General features: G+C 35.2%; 2 protein-coding genes across 2 annotated transcripts; both read left to right on the plus strand.

Annotated features, from left to right (window-relative positions):
* The first annotated feature begins 3,596 nt into the window (after positions 1 to 3,596).
* g0s2 (G0/G1 switch 2) lies at positions 3,597 to 5,504 on the plus strand. Its single transcript, XM_084099554.1, has 2 exons — positions 3,597 to 3,809; positions 4,864 to 5,504. Exon 2 carries the CDS (start codon positions 4,881 to 4,883, stop codon positions 5,211 to 5,213), a length of 333 nt encoding a protein of 110 aa, XP_083955680.1. The 5' UTR covers positions 3,597 to 3,809; positions 4,864 to 4,880; the 3' UTR covers positions 5,214 to 5,504.
* Positions 5,505 to 6,898: 1,394 nt separating this feature from the next.
* otud3 (OTU deubiquitinase 3) lies at positions 6,899 to 12,756 on the plus strand. Its single transcript, XM_084099400.1, has 8 exons — positions 6,899 to 7,021; positions 7,998 to 8,264; positions 8,357 to 8,505; positions 9,483 to 9,595; positions 9,673 to 9,795; positions 11,605 to 11,722; positions 11,802 to 11,995; positions 12,087 to 12,756. Exons 2-8 carry the CDS (start codon positions 8,059 to 8,061, stop codon positions 12,249 to 12,251), a joined length of 1,068 nt encoding a protein of 355 aa, XP_083955526.1. The 5' UTR covers positions 6,899 to 7,021; positions 7,998 to 8,058; the 3' UTR covers positions 12,252 to 12,756.
* Positions 12,757 to 12,818: the final 62 nt, after the last annotated feature.

The following is a 12,818-nucleotide window of genomic DNA, read 5'->3' on the forward strand; positions in this document are numbered from 1 at the left end:
TTTTGAGCATAGGTGTGTGTGTGTGTGTGTGTGTGTGTGTGTGTGTGTGTGTGTGTGTGTGTGTGTGTGTGTGTGTGTGTGTGTGTGTGTGTGTCACTAGGCACTAGGATTCAAAAGTTTGGGGTTGGTAAATTTTTTTACTATGTTTTTGAAAGACATCTCTTATACTCAACATTTATTCCTGTGATCAAAGCTGAATTTTCAGCATCATTACTCCAGTCTTCAGTGTCACATGATCCTTCAGAAATCATTCTAATATGCTGATTTGCTGCTCAAGAAACATTTTCTTGTTATTAATTGTGAAAACAGTTGTGCTACTTTAATTATTTTTTTTTTTGTGAAAACCATGATCTCTTTTTATTCTTTGATGAAAATAAAGTTAAAAAGAACAGCGATTATTTACAAACCAAAATCATTTGTAACATTATAAACGTCTTTGCTGCCTCTTTTGATCAATTTAATGTGTTCTTGCTGAATAAAAGTAGCCTATTAATTTCTTTAAAGAAAAAAAAAAAACTTCTGACCCCAGTCAGCTCACTTAGCCAATATTTAGCTTTACACTTTGCAGATTAACATCAAACTACTAAAAATAAATTGGCAATTGGCATATGTCGACATTGTTCTGAGTCGTTCTGTCTTGAAACTCTAGATGGCGCAGGTGGATAGGTCTCAATCTGCTTATAATAACATCATTATCTATAGGGAACGGCTGATTGGTTCCTGCTGTATCAGTAGCCAATGAACTCGCTGCTCAACCTTTAATACTGGTCAGCATTTGCTGTAGCAGTTGCAGTGCACTTTCAGGAACCCTCCACCTTCCCCAGCTCCACCTGTACAGATCTGATTCGGGTAATTCATGTATGCTATATTGTACAGCAGCAGCGTGTCTTGTATGTATTGGCAGTAGAAAGTCCCGTACTCGCCCTGCAGCAGCAGCAATAACAGATAGCAGATCTATTCCGCCAAGACCAACCGTATCAACGTTGTCATATCCATTACCATGCCAAACACTCAGAGAGTTGACGTGCCAGAAATGAGTTTCTTCCTATGTTACAGTGTGAACTGTCACGTCTGCTGCTCCAGCACGATCTGCGCGTGTTGAACGTGGTTTCCCAACACTGTCTGTGCATCTAGGGAAGAGAGCATGGCACATATCAGAGCCAAACTGGTCAAAAGTGTCTGATGCGGCAGCATATCTACAGTGAGTCCATTACCCAACATTCATCTGCCTTCTCACCTCATGCAACCAGCCTCATGAGAGCCACAGCACTGATGATTCTTACTCCATTTTAAGGATATGCTTGAGTTGGGATATTACTGAAAGTGAAAGGTCAGCATGTTTGCTGTTTAAAAACTCCATATTAATGCAAAATCATTGATGCAGTGTTTATAACCTGTTATTGAAGAAAAAGATATTGCAGTAGCTTAAATGATTATTGGCATTAATGGCATATTGTGTTCTGCTTTTGAACTATCGATAACTTACTACAGCACAAAAAGTCCTAACCAAAAGCTCATAATTGCTTAGACATTTTTTTTAAAGCAATTCCCCTTTAAACTTCATAAATACAGCATCATACCTTTGCAACGCCTTAATGTTAATTTAAAAAATAAAATAAAAAATGAAGAGAATACAAAAATAAAAAGATTAAAAAGAAGAAATATTAGGTTACACTTTATTTTAAATGTGTCATTGTTACAATGTAATTATACATTTAAGTACTGATTAATACTAATTAACTACATGTACTTACTATAGGGTTAAGGATTTGATTGAGGGTTAGTTGCATGTAATTATGCGTAGTTTACTGTTATTACTATGGTAAGTACATGTAACAACGGTGTAAGCCCGTCTAAATCGGCCCAAAGGAGGTTTCCGATAGAACGGGTGAAGGTATCTGCGTGTTCCTTTCTTTCCGCGTGGCAAAGTAATTTAATTACATTTAAGCTTTTATCTGACTCCATTTTATACCTGACTCCATTTTATCACGACGTTGAATTTAGGTTAGATTGCCAATTGGTTATTGGGCAATTATATAATAGTTTAGCAATACATTTGATTGTTAGACAGAAACTTCTTTCACATGGAAACATTTGCTAACAATGGGAATTTGCATTCAGAGTTTACACCTTTTTGGGAACAGAATGCCATTTGTCTGCAGGACCCACCCCTTATATGTGCAAGTTATCTCTAAACTCTTAAGAACTTTATTACCTTTTGGTTTACTTCTTTGGGAATGAGACATTTGTACCAGTCGCACTGAGACATTTCAAATGATACTAAACATGTATAATACTGTATGATAATTATTCACACTAAACCATATAGATGTTTGGGTGAATATCTGGTGATCTCAGCATGAGAGAGAGTCAACATGGGGGAGGTTATTGACTCGGGGATGCTAGTTTCTCAAGGGAGAGTCAAATGTTAATTTCCAGGAAGGTCCTTTGTCTTCTCAGTAGTGGTCGTTCCTCAACCAGACTGCCCGGCATTTAAGTGTTAACAAATTTTATGATATTTAAATGAATTGTATTCAATTGAACAGCTCATTTTTTGTTTGAAAGACAAATTTTTTTTTTAAGCAGTTAAGAACCATATTAGCTTGCAGTGCATTATATTATTGTTTCTCTTATTCATCAGGCTTGTTAATATAAGAGCATGAACAGAGGGCAGTGGAGTAAAGGTTATCACAGCGAATGATGTGGCGTCTCTTATCATGGTCTGATTTCCTGTCTATCCTGTCAACAAACACTATTTACCTTACCATTATAGTTTTCTGACAGAACATTTCTGATGCACCTTATGTTCTTTTTTTTTACTAATGTAACACTTAAGGTACACTATTAAGTGTACAGTATTACTATTTTTATTTTCACATTGTATGCTAGAAATACTGTTATTTTTGGACACATACCATGGTAATACCATTATTCTTTAAAGTATCCTGAATCCATTACCTTAGCCTTCAGGGTCACATGAAATAAGAAATGTTTCTTGATTGCAGAGCAGCATATTAGAAGGATTTCTGAAGGATCATGTGACACTGAAGCTGAAAATTCTGCTTTGCATTACATGAATTAAAATATTCTAAATAGAAAACAATTCTTTCAAACTGTAATATTTCTCAATATTACTGTTTAACTGTATTTTTCCATTAAATAAATGGAATAGGAGCATAGGAGACTTTTTTCAAAAACATTCTAGCTATAAAATTACCATGGTACCACTACAGTACATTTATGAATGCTTTTAGACCTTTTGCTTATGTTTTTGCTTATAGACCTATTCCTCACATGTCTGTGTTTACGTCTCATATCATCTGCCTTTATCTGGATTCTGGATAATCCAGATTTGTTGTTAAACATCACACTGTAACGTATTTTACCGCTCCACATAATACTACAGTATAAAACTTATCAGTGAACTCTGAATCTGTACTAAGTTCTGAATCACCAAGTTCTCTGTACTAATAAAACCTCTTCAGTTTGTTTACACACACTCCTCACGTAGATTGCGTTTTATGGTGTGTTCACGTGACCACCAGCACACAGGTTTCCTCCACTGTCTTTGTGAAACTTGACAGACAGGGTTCATCATCTGGTCAGCAGACCCGGAGTCACCCACCGCTCACATGAAGCAACTTGGACAAAAGTTGCATCTGCTTTCCAGCCTCATGAATATTCATGTATTGTGGGCGTCGACCTTTGCCCACTGGCCTTAAATAGGCAGAGCATCTGTTCCTGCAGCACCCATTGAAACTCTGAGCATAAGGAGTTATCACCTAAACGGGTTCTTCTACGTCTTGCAAGTAAGTATTTTATATATTATAGATCAAATGGGACATTTCATGTCATTTTATTATAGTAAAATAGGCCTACAGTTTTTTAGAAAGCTCACATTTGATGAATTTCATTGAAATAATTGTTTCTTAATTTCTTAATTGTTTCTTCTCAGTTATGTACGTTTTATGTCTCATCTTAAGTTGCTAAATTAGAGTTTATTAGATTATTTTAGTGTCATTTGTGTTACCATGATGGGGTTTTGTATCTGACACTGTGCACCTTCTGATTTTTGTTTTAGTTAATGGTACATTTACTTGATAATTTTTTTATTAATAATGTTGTCTAATCTTTATAATGTTTTAAGTTGGTTGGCAGTAGCTTATATAATAAAAGTAATAATAAAATAAAATAAATATTTTATTAATTTGGTATAGCCCAGTTAATGAAATATACATATGTGTTCTGTGAATTCATATTCAATATGCAAAACTTAAAATGTTGGGTAACACTTTACAATAAGGTTTCATTTGTTCAGGCATCAACTAGCCTTAACTAATGGAACCTTATTGTAAAGTGTTACCAAATGTTGCTTTCAGGCTTATTTTCTTAAAGGGATAGTTCACCCAAAAAGGAAAATTCTGTCATCATTTACTCACCCTCAAGTTGTTCCAAACCTGTATGAATTTCTTTATTCTGCTGAACACAAAAGAAGATAATTTGAAGAATATCCTTTATTCAACCCCATTGACTTCCATAGTATGGAGAAAACAATGGAAGTCAATGGGGTCCATTCCGACATTCCTCAAAATATCTTCTTTTGTGTTCAACAGAATCCATACAGGTTTAGAACAACTTGAGGGTGAATAAATTATGACTATGATCAAATATGAATTATGAAAAATATTTTTTTTGGGTGAACTATCATATAAAATTCTGAGTTTATTTCATGAGATATGCGGACAGCGTTTAATGTTGATTTTAAGATAAGCCTTCATGCAGTAGGCTACTTGTTAATGCAATTCAGTTGATTTTGTTATATTTTCATTTCACGACCTTTGACGCTCTTGTTTCCTTTCACAGAAGTAACACAACTGAAAATGGCCATGCATGAGATCATCCCTTTTGCTAAGGAGATGCTGAGGTCCGGTCCCTCCAAAGGCTGCCTGAAGGTCTACCTAGTGGGCGGCACGTTCGCCGTCCTGGGAATGGTGAGCGGTGTAGTGCAGGTCGCCGCTTCCCTCTTCCCTGACCACGAGGAGCCGGATTTTGGGATGCTAAAGGTGCAGGAGATCATAACAGAAAAAGAGCAGGTCCAGGAGCCACAAACCATCATCCCTGAAGATGATGAAATGGATGCTGCGATGGAGGCCAAGGCTAAGGAAATGCCCATCAGACAGAGGCGGATGAGTTTCAGAGCTCATGCTTCATAATTCTCGTGCCCTGCTGCTGTTTATGCCTACATGACAAAAGCTGAGCCAAAATGAAGTTCTGCTTGTGCACTGACCCGTCATGAGGAACCGTATGGACCCAGTTATTGTACTCAGAGCTGCAGAGCAGCACGGAGAGGGAAACGACTTGATAGTTTACGACTGTTACGTATGTCTGTTCAGATGGTGTAATGATTTTTTTATCAGATGATAACTATTTATAAAGGATGTATAAAAGTCATGTGTAGAGTGTGCTAACTTTTACTGCCATTAAATAAATTCACATTTGCTCAATCTCTGCATCACTCTGTTGTACTGTAAGATGATACTTTGATTCTGCATCAAATGAGGGTGTTTGTTGTTAATGTCATAATAAGAGTCTTCTCTCAGTTGTGCTTTTTGTTGAATTAATTCATTTATTATTACATAAACATGCTTGCATATGCCTGAGGAGGAAAATCGGATAAAGGAATCTTCTCTGTTCGCTCTGAAAATGGTTTCTTTCAAGCAAAAAAAAAAGAAGAAAAAAAAGTGATAGTTATTAAAATATGCTACAAATACACTAACAAATAAAGAAAGTTTGTCTATGTAGGGAATGACACCTTTTCAACCTTATAATAATTATTATTATTATTATGAATGCACTGAAACCACTTTTTCCAGAACGAGTCCCATACCGACACTTTAATTTTTGGTACTTGCCGATACCGATACCTGTATTTTCACTGCATTTGTAATTATGAATCCATTAGTTGGCTTAATTTGTTCAGCAAATTTTCTTGCTTAATTAAGCCTAAGCCTTAATTGGATTCTGTTACTTTCACTGTTACTTTTCACATCATATTTTATGTATCATTTAATTGCACAGCGCATATTCAGAGCTGTTTCAGCAGGGCTCAGTGCTAAGGATTGTGTCAGTGGTTCAAATGTTTAGATACTATTGAAATATCACAATTCTCTACTGGTATTTAGATACTACATAACTACTAACGTAATTAATGTGAATTTAAAACATTATTAAAGACAAGTAAGCAGTCAGTAATAAAATAAGAAGAACAAATAATCAGGTTATAAATAGCACAAATAAATACAATAGAACAAAGTAATCAAATGTGAAATATCATTGCATATTAATCATTTTGGTGTCGTTTTTCTCTTATCAGCTCACGCACCACTATAAAGATGTTACTAAATTTCATTTAATTTTCCACTAATTAGATACATTTACTTTATAGACAGCTTTCTTTTTTATTTTTATCCCCATTATACTCTCTGTTGTAAGTGTTTCTTTGTCTGGACACAAACACTGTAGGCTACACACACTGCGTAGTATCGGTTGTTGGTATTGGAGCATTTTTATGAGTACGAGACCGCAGTATCGGGCCCGATTCCGGTATCGCTATCGGTGCATCCCTATATTATTATTATTAATATTATTATTATGGCTAGCTAGACTACGATTCAGAATTCATAATCCAAGAACTCATAATCCAAAACATTATGTGTGTGAGAAAAGCATATTTATGTTTTTTCTCACACAATTAATATAATCAAACAACACTACCAACCATAATAACAACCACATTTATTACAATTCTAGTAATTTTTAAGATAAATAATCTAATTTAAAACATGTATTTTTTAATGACTTGCCTCGGCCGTGCCTTTATTTTGAAAGCAAAGCCGGAACCGGAAGTGAGGCCCGGGCTTCTTTAGGAAGTAAACAAACCCAGGACAGCTCAGACTCAGAGTTAGATTTACCGGACAAATTGTCGTGCTGTGATCGTGTTTCTTATTGTCAAGCAAACAATGTGAGTACAGTTGTATGACACACTTTAACTCTCTGCTCTCTTCAACAAACATTCTCATTCTGTCGTTTAATCACTGCCAAATCTGAGAGAAACTGTTTATCAGGCGACATTTCTGACACATCACGCTGCTGTTCTCTTATCACTCTCTGTGTGATATTTGCTGTACATGACTCTGAACTTGTTCTTGTTGGATTCATTACTTAATTTTAAGTACTTAAGTACATAGAGACAGACAGCAAACAAACATTTCACATCTGCAAACATGATTCATTGGCTTCAGTGTGTTTAGGTGAGTAAGTACATAAGCACAACACTACACATATCCACTGTTAATGACATTACCATGAGAGAAAATTATATACAGTTTCAACATCTATCTATCTATCTATCTATCTATCTATCTATCTATCTATCTATCTATCTATCTATCTATAATATGATCTCAGATCATACCTGTGAAATAGGAACGTTTTATTAATTTAAAAACATAATAATTAATCAAATAAGCAAATTACTATTGTTACTGTGTGATTTGACAGCACTTTTTGGTTACACTTTATTGTAAGGTGTCATTGTTACAGTGTAATTATATATTTAAGTACTGTGTAATAATAATTAACAACATGTACTTACTATAGGGTTAGGGTAGGATTAGGTTTAGGGTTAATTGCATGTAGTTATGCATAATTTACTCTTATTACTATAGTAAGTACATGTAACAAATATAACAAGGACACTGTAAAATAAAGTGTTACCTACTTTTTTACGTTATTTTGGTTTTAGCCACCACACATTTAAACCATTTGAATGTAATCCTAAATTCATGTACTATTAATTATTATTAAATTATGTTATTTGTGGAAAAAGTTATGCTAACTGTGTTTATTTTGATTGTGTCATGTTAAATGTTCATTTTAAGCACTTCCCCTTGTCATAACTGATTTTGTGATGTTGTGAATTTTATGATGTGTTTTAGGTCTTGCGTATGCGATAGATAAACGGCTGCGTCATCACTGAGTGTAATACAGTGCATCATCATGTCAAGGAAACAGTCAGGAAAGCCCATAAAGGGAAACAGGAAGTATGAATTAGAGAGGAAAAGAGACGAGCGGGCGGCCCGTCGGGCTCTGGCCAAAGACAAAAAGAACAGGCCTCCAGGAGGGGAAGATGGAGAGGAGTTTGTCAGCTTCTCCAACCAGCTTCAGGCTCTGGGTCTCAAACTCCGAGAGGTGCCTGGAGACGGGTATGTGTGGGCTTTTTTAATCACAGGACGATTGTGATGACCATATACGGTTCTTTAAGGATCCAGGCTCTGTTTCTCATGTTGTCCCGCAGTAACTGTTTGTTCCGGGCTCTTGGAGATCAGCTGGAGGGACATTCGCGGGGTCACCTGCATCTGCGGCAGGAGACGGTGCAGTACATGACGACGCACAGGCAGGACTTCGAGCCCTTCGTTGAAGATGAAGTGCCGTTCACACAGCATTGTAAGAGAAGTCTCTGAAGTGTGTGTGTGTGTGTGTGTGTGTGTGTGTGTGTGTGTGTGTGTGTGTGTGTGTGTGTGTGTGTGTGTGTGTGTGTGTGTGTGTTGCCATGAATCCTATTCTGGTCAAAATAAACTGGACTAAAATAATTAGATTGCATTGCAACTCGCATTAACTTCAGAAATGACTGTTAATCGTTAATTAATTAGTGGTGTTTGCTTAGTCAAGCATCACTATCAATATTGCTCATACTTATGGTTTAAACTTTGAAAAAATAACTTGTCCCACATTATTTGTACTTCAGACATTTGACTTAAGCCACTATAAAACTATTAAAAAACATTTACGTTAATTGAAAAAATCAACGTTAAAGGAATAGTTTACCCAAAAATTCTGTCATTAATTTGCTCTCCCTCATGTTGTTCCAAACCTGTAAGACTTTCGTTCATCTTTGGAACACAAATGAAGATCTTTTCAATGAAATCTGAGAGTTTCTGTCCCTCTGTTGACAGCTTTGCAACTACAACTCTTTTACGCTTCAAAAACTTCATAAAAAGGTCGTAACTTTTTCAGCTGGAAAAAAAAATTCTGAAAGTGATTCCAATGATATCGTTCCTCTGTGGCATTATCATTATAGTTGTGATATGGACTATTCTTTTCAATTTAGATCTAATTAAAACAAATAAAACTGACAGAAATAAACGGTAAAATTCCAAAAATGGAAATGGAAAATATCAAAATAAAAACTCAAAATTGTAACACTATTGATGATAAAAAAAACAATGTTAAAATAAAAAATAAATCAAGTTATAACTTTATATATATCTATATCTATCTATATATCTATCTATCTATATATATATATATATAAATAAATATACTAAATGTTAGTGCTGTGTTATCCAGCTATTCCAGTGAATTCCTGCAGGAAAGCTCAGTTATGTCATTGAAGAAATCCTTGTGATTTTTCTCTCTCTCAGTGTCGAACCTCTCCCAGCCGGGCATGTTTGCCGGTAACGACGCCATCGTGGCCTTCGCTCGCAGCCAACAGTTGAAAGTGGTTATTCATCAGCTGAACGCTCCATTGTGGGAGGTGATGGAGCATTAATGTATTTGATGCATGTAAGTCTAAAGTGTGTCGCTATTAATGCTTTTTTTCTTGCCATTTAGATAAATGGTACAGAGAAGCCGTCATGCCGTGAGCTACACATCGCATATCGCTATGGAGACCATTATGACAGCGTCCGAAAGATTGGAGACAACTCGGAGAGTCCGGCACATCTACGTATAGAGGTCTGTCTGCTAAACAAACATCAGACACACACACTGCCGTTCAAAAGGTTTTGATCTGTACGATTTTTTATGTTTTTAAAAGAAGTCTCTTATGCTCACCAAGGTTGCATTTATTTGATTAAAAATACAGAAAAATAGTAATATGTGACTCTGGATCACAAAACCAGTCACATGTCGCACGGGTATATTTGTGGCAATAGCCAACAATAAATTGTATGGGTCAAAATTATTGATTTTTCTTTTATGCCAAAAATCATTAGGATATTAAGTACAGATCATGTTCCATGAAGATATTTAGTAAATTTCCTACCGTAAATATATAAAGCATTTATTTTTGTGAGTGAATGCAGCACAATCGCCAACATAAATGGAAAACTTTAAAGGAGATTTTCTCAATGTTTCGATTTTTTGCACCCTCAGATTCCAGATTTTCAAATAGTTGTTTCTCGGCCAAATATTGTCCTATCCTAACAAACCATACATCAATGGAAAGATTATTTATTCAGCTTTCAGGTGATGTATAAATCTCAATTTCAAAAAATAGACCCATGTGACTGGTTTTGTGATCCAGGGTCACATATTGTGAAATATTATGACAATTTAAAATAACTGTTTCCTTTTTTAATATATTGTAAAATGTAATTTATTCCTGTGATGCAAGGCTGAATTTTCAGCATCATTCCTCCAGTCTTCAGTGTCACATGATCCTTCAGAAATCATTCTAATATGATGATTTGATGCTCAAAAAACATTGTTGAAAACAGTTGTGTACACATTTTTTTTCATGATTCTTTGATGAATAGAAAGTTAAGGAGTAACATTATAAATGTCTTTACTGTAACTTTTGATCAATTTAATTAATCCTTGATGAATAAAAGTATTGATTTCTTTTATTTATTTCCCCCAAAAATAAAATAAATTCTTACTGACCCCAAACTTTTGAAAGGTAGGGTTTAATGTTACAAAAGCTTTCTATTTCAGATAAATGCTGTTCTTTTGAACTTTCTATTCATCAAAGAATCCTGAAAAAAAATGTGTACACAACTGTTTTCAACAATGTTTTTTGAGCATCAAATCATCATATTAGAATGATTTCTGAAGGATCATGTGACACTGAAGACTGGAGTAATGATACACAGGAATACATTACTTTATATTACTATATATTCACATAGAAAACAGGTGTAAATTGTAATAATATTTCACAATATTACTGTTTTTTTGTTGTTGTATTTTTAATAAAATAAATTCAGTCTTGGTGAGCAGAAGAGACTTCTTTTAAAAACATAAAAAATATGTACATGAACCAAATGTGGACATTTTGTTGTTGTTACCATTCAGAAATGTGGGGTCAGGTTTTTTTGGAACGATATGAATATTTTTCTTCAGCAAGGACATATTAAATTGGTCAAAAGTGACAGTAAGATTTCTATCTCAAAAGATTTGTCTCAAATAAATGCTGTTCTTTTGAACTTTCTATCCATCAAATTATCCTGAATTTAAAAAAAAAAAAATGTATTAAACAATAAAAATTATTAAAAAATTGTTTCTTGATCATCAAATCATCATATTAGGATCACGTGACACTGAGGACTGGAGTAATAATTTTGAAACACAGCTTTGATCACAGGAATAAATTACATTTTTAATTATATAAAAATAGAAAACAAATATTTCACAACATTACTGTATTTTTTTTTTTTAATCAAAGAAATGCAGAAGAAATTTTGATCCTAAGTGATGTAGGTGACACTCGTTATGATTTACTAAGCTCTAATCATGTGACTTTCTCATCTTTTCTTTCGATAGAGTCTGAATAATTCCGGACGCTTTGGAGAGGGTCAGAAGGATAAATCGAGAGGTGCCTCTCCCTCGCGCTCTCTCTCTGAAGATGAAGAGCTGATCTTGAGCGATCTCTGTGCCGACAGTCCGTCCATTTTTAATTCAGTTTTAATCCTGTTTCCCTTTACTCCCAACATGCTCTCACCGCTGTTTTGTGTCCGCAGGTCAATCAGACAATCTAAGTCAATCAAATGACACATCACAGATGTGCCTTAGTGATTGGCTGGATTCTGAACAGAACAACCAATCATCACAGAGAGATTCGGCTTCAGGGACACACCCTTTATGTCAAGGCATGCAGGCTGAATGTAGTGAAATCAAATCGCCAACAGAGGGCAGCATCTCACATAAACCCAAGGTAACTCAGATTGTTTTGAATGATAAAAATGTAATATTTGAGATTCTCAGCTGAAAATAATAAAGTATTTGTGTATTTGTATCCTTTTTAGCTCTCTAATAAACAAAGGAAAGAGCAACAACGTCTAGAAAAGAAGAAACGGCAAGAGGAGAGACATAAACAAAAGGTTTTACAGGGCAAAGGGTCACATGACCAGAATCAGAACGGACCTGAAGCCGTCACTCTTGTTCCAGCGCTCAACACCCTGAGCATCTAGAGCAAATATGAACCCTGATCAGTGTTGCTCAGTTTTGGGTGGTCCGTACACTGTGTAATGAACCAGAAACGAATACAGGAACTGTGTTGTGTGATTGAGCGCGTGTTTCTTTAGCATGAGGATGGCATTGAGATACGTGGAGCTGTACGCTGTGCTTGAGATTGTTGGCGGTTGATTTTTTTGTACCGAACATAATTAATTAACCCTCATTAATGTCAGCCGACCCATCGGAGCTCAGCCAAAGAACACTTGGAAAGGGATCTGAAATATTGAGAGGAGAAAGAGTGTAAGATTAATGATGGACCACTATTTAAACCTGTTGGGGTATTTTTGGATTCATTTGTTTAAAAAACTTTCGGTTCTGCCCCTACTTTCAGTTTTTGAAAGCTACTTAAGAATAGAGCATTCAAATAATCATGGTTTAAAATCTAGCGTTTCATTTCCAGACAGTTGGGTGACTTCATATTCTGCAATGAAATCCTATAAATAAACTTTTCAAATGGGACTTAAATTGTGTAGTATTAAAAATTTTATTCACGACAAGGGTGAATTTCAGGATCTCACATT

Source organism: Abramis brama (genome assembly GCF_963993115.1).
Source record: "Abramis brama genome assembly, chromosome: 22".
In the NCBI taxonomy this organism is placed as follows: Eukaryota; Metazoa; Chordata; class Actinopteri; order Cypriniformes; family Leuciscidae; genus Abramis; species Abramis brama.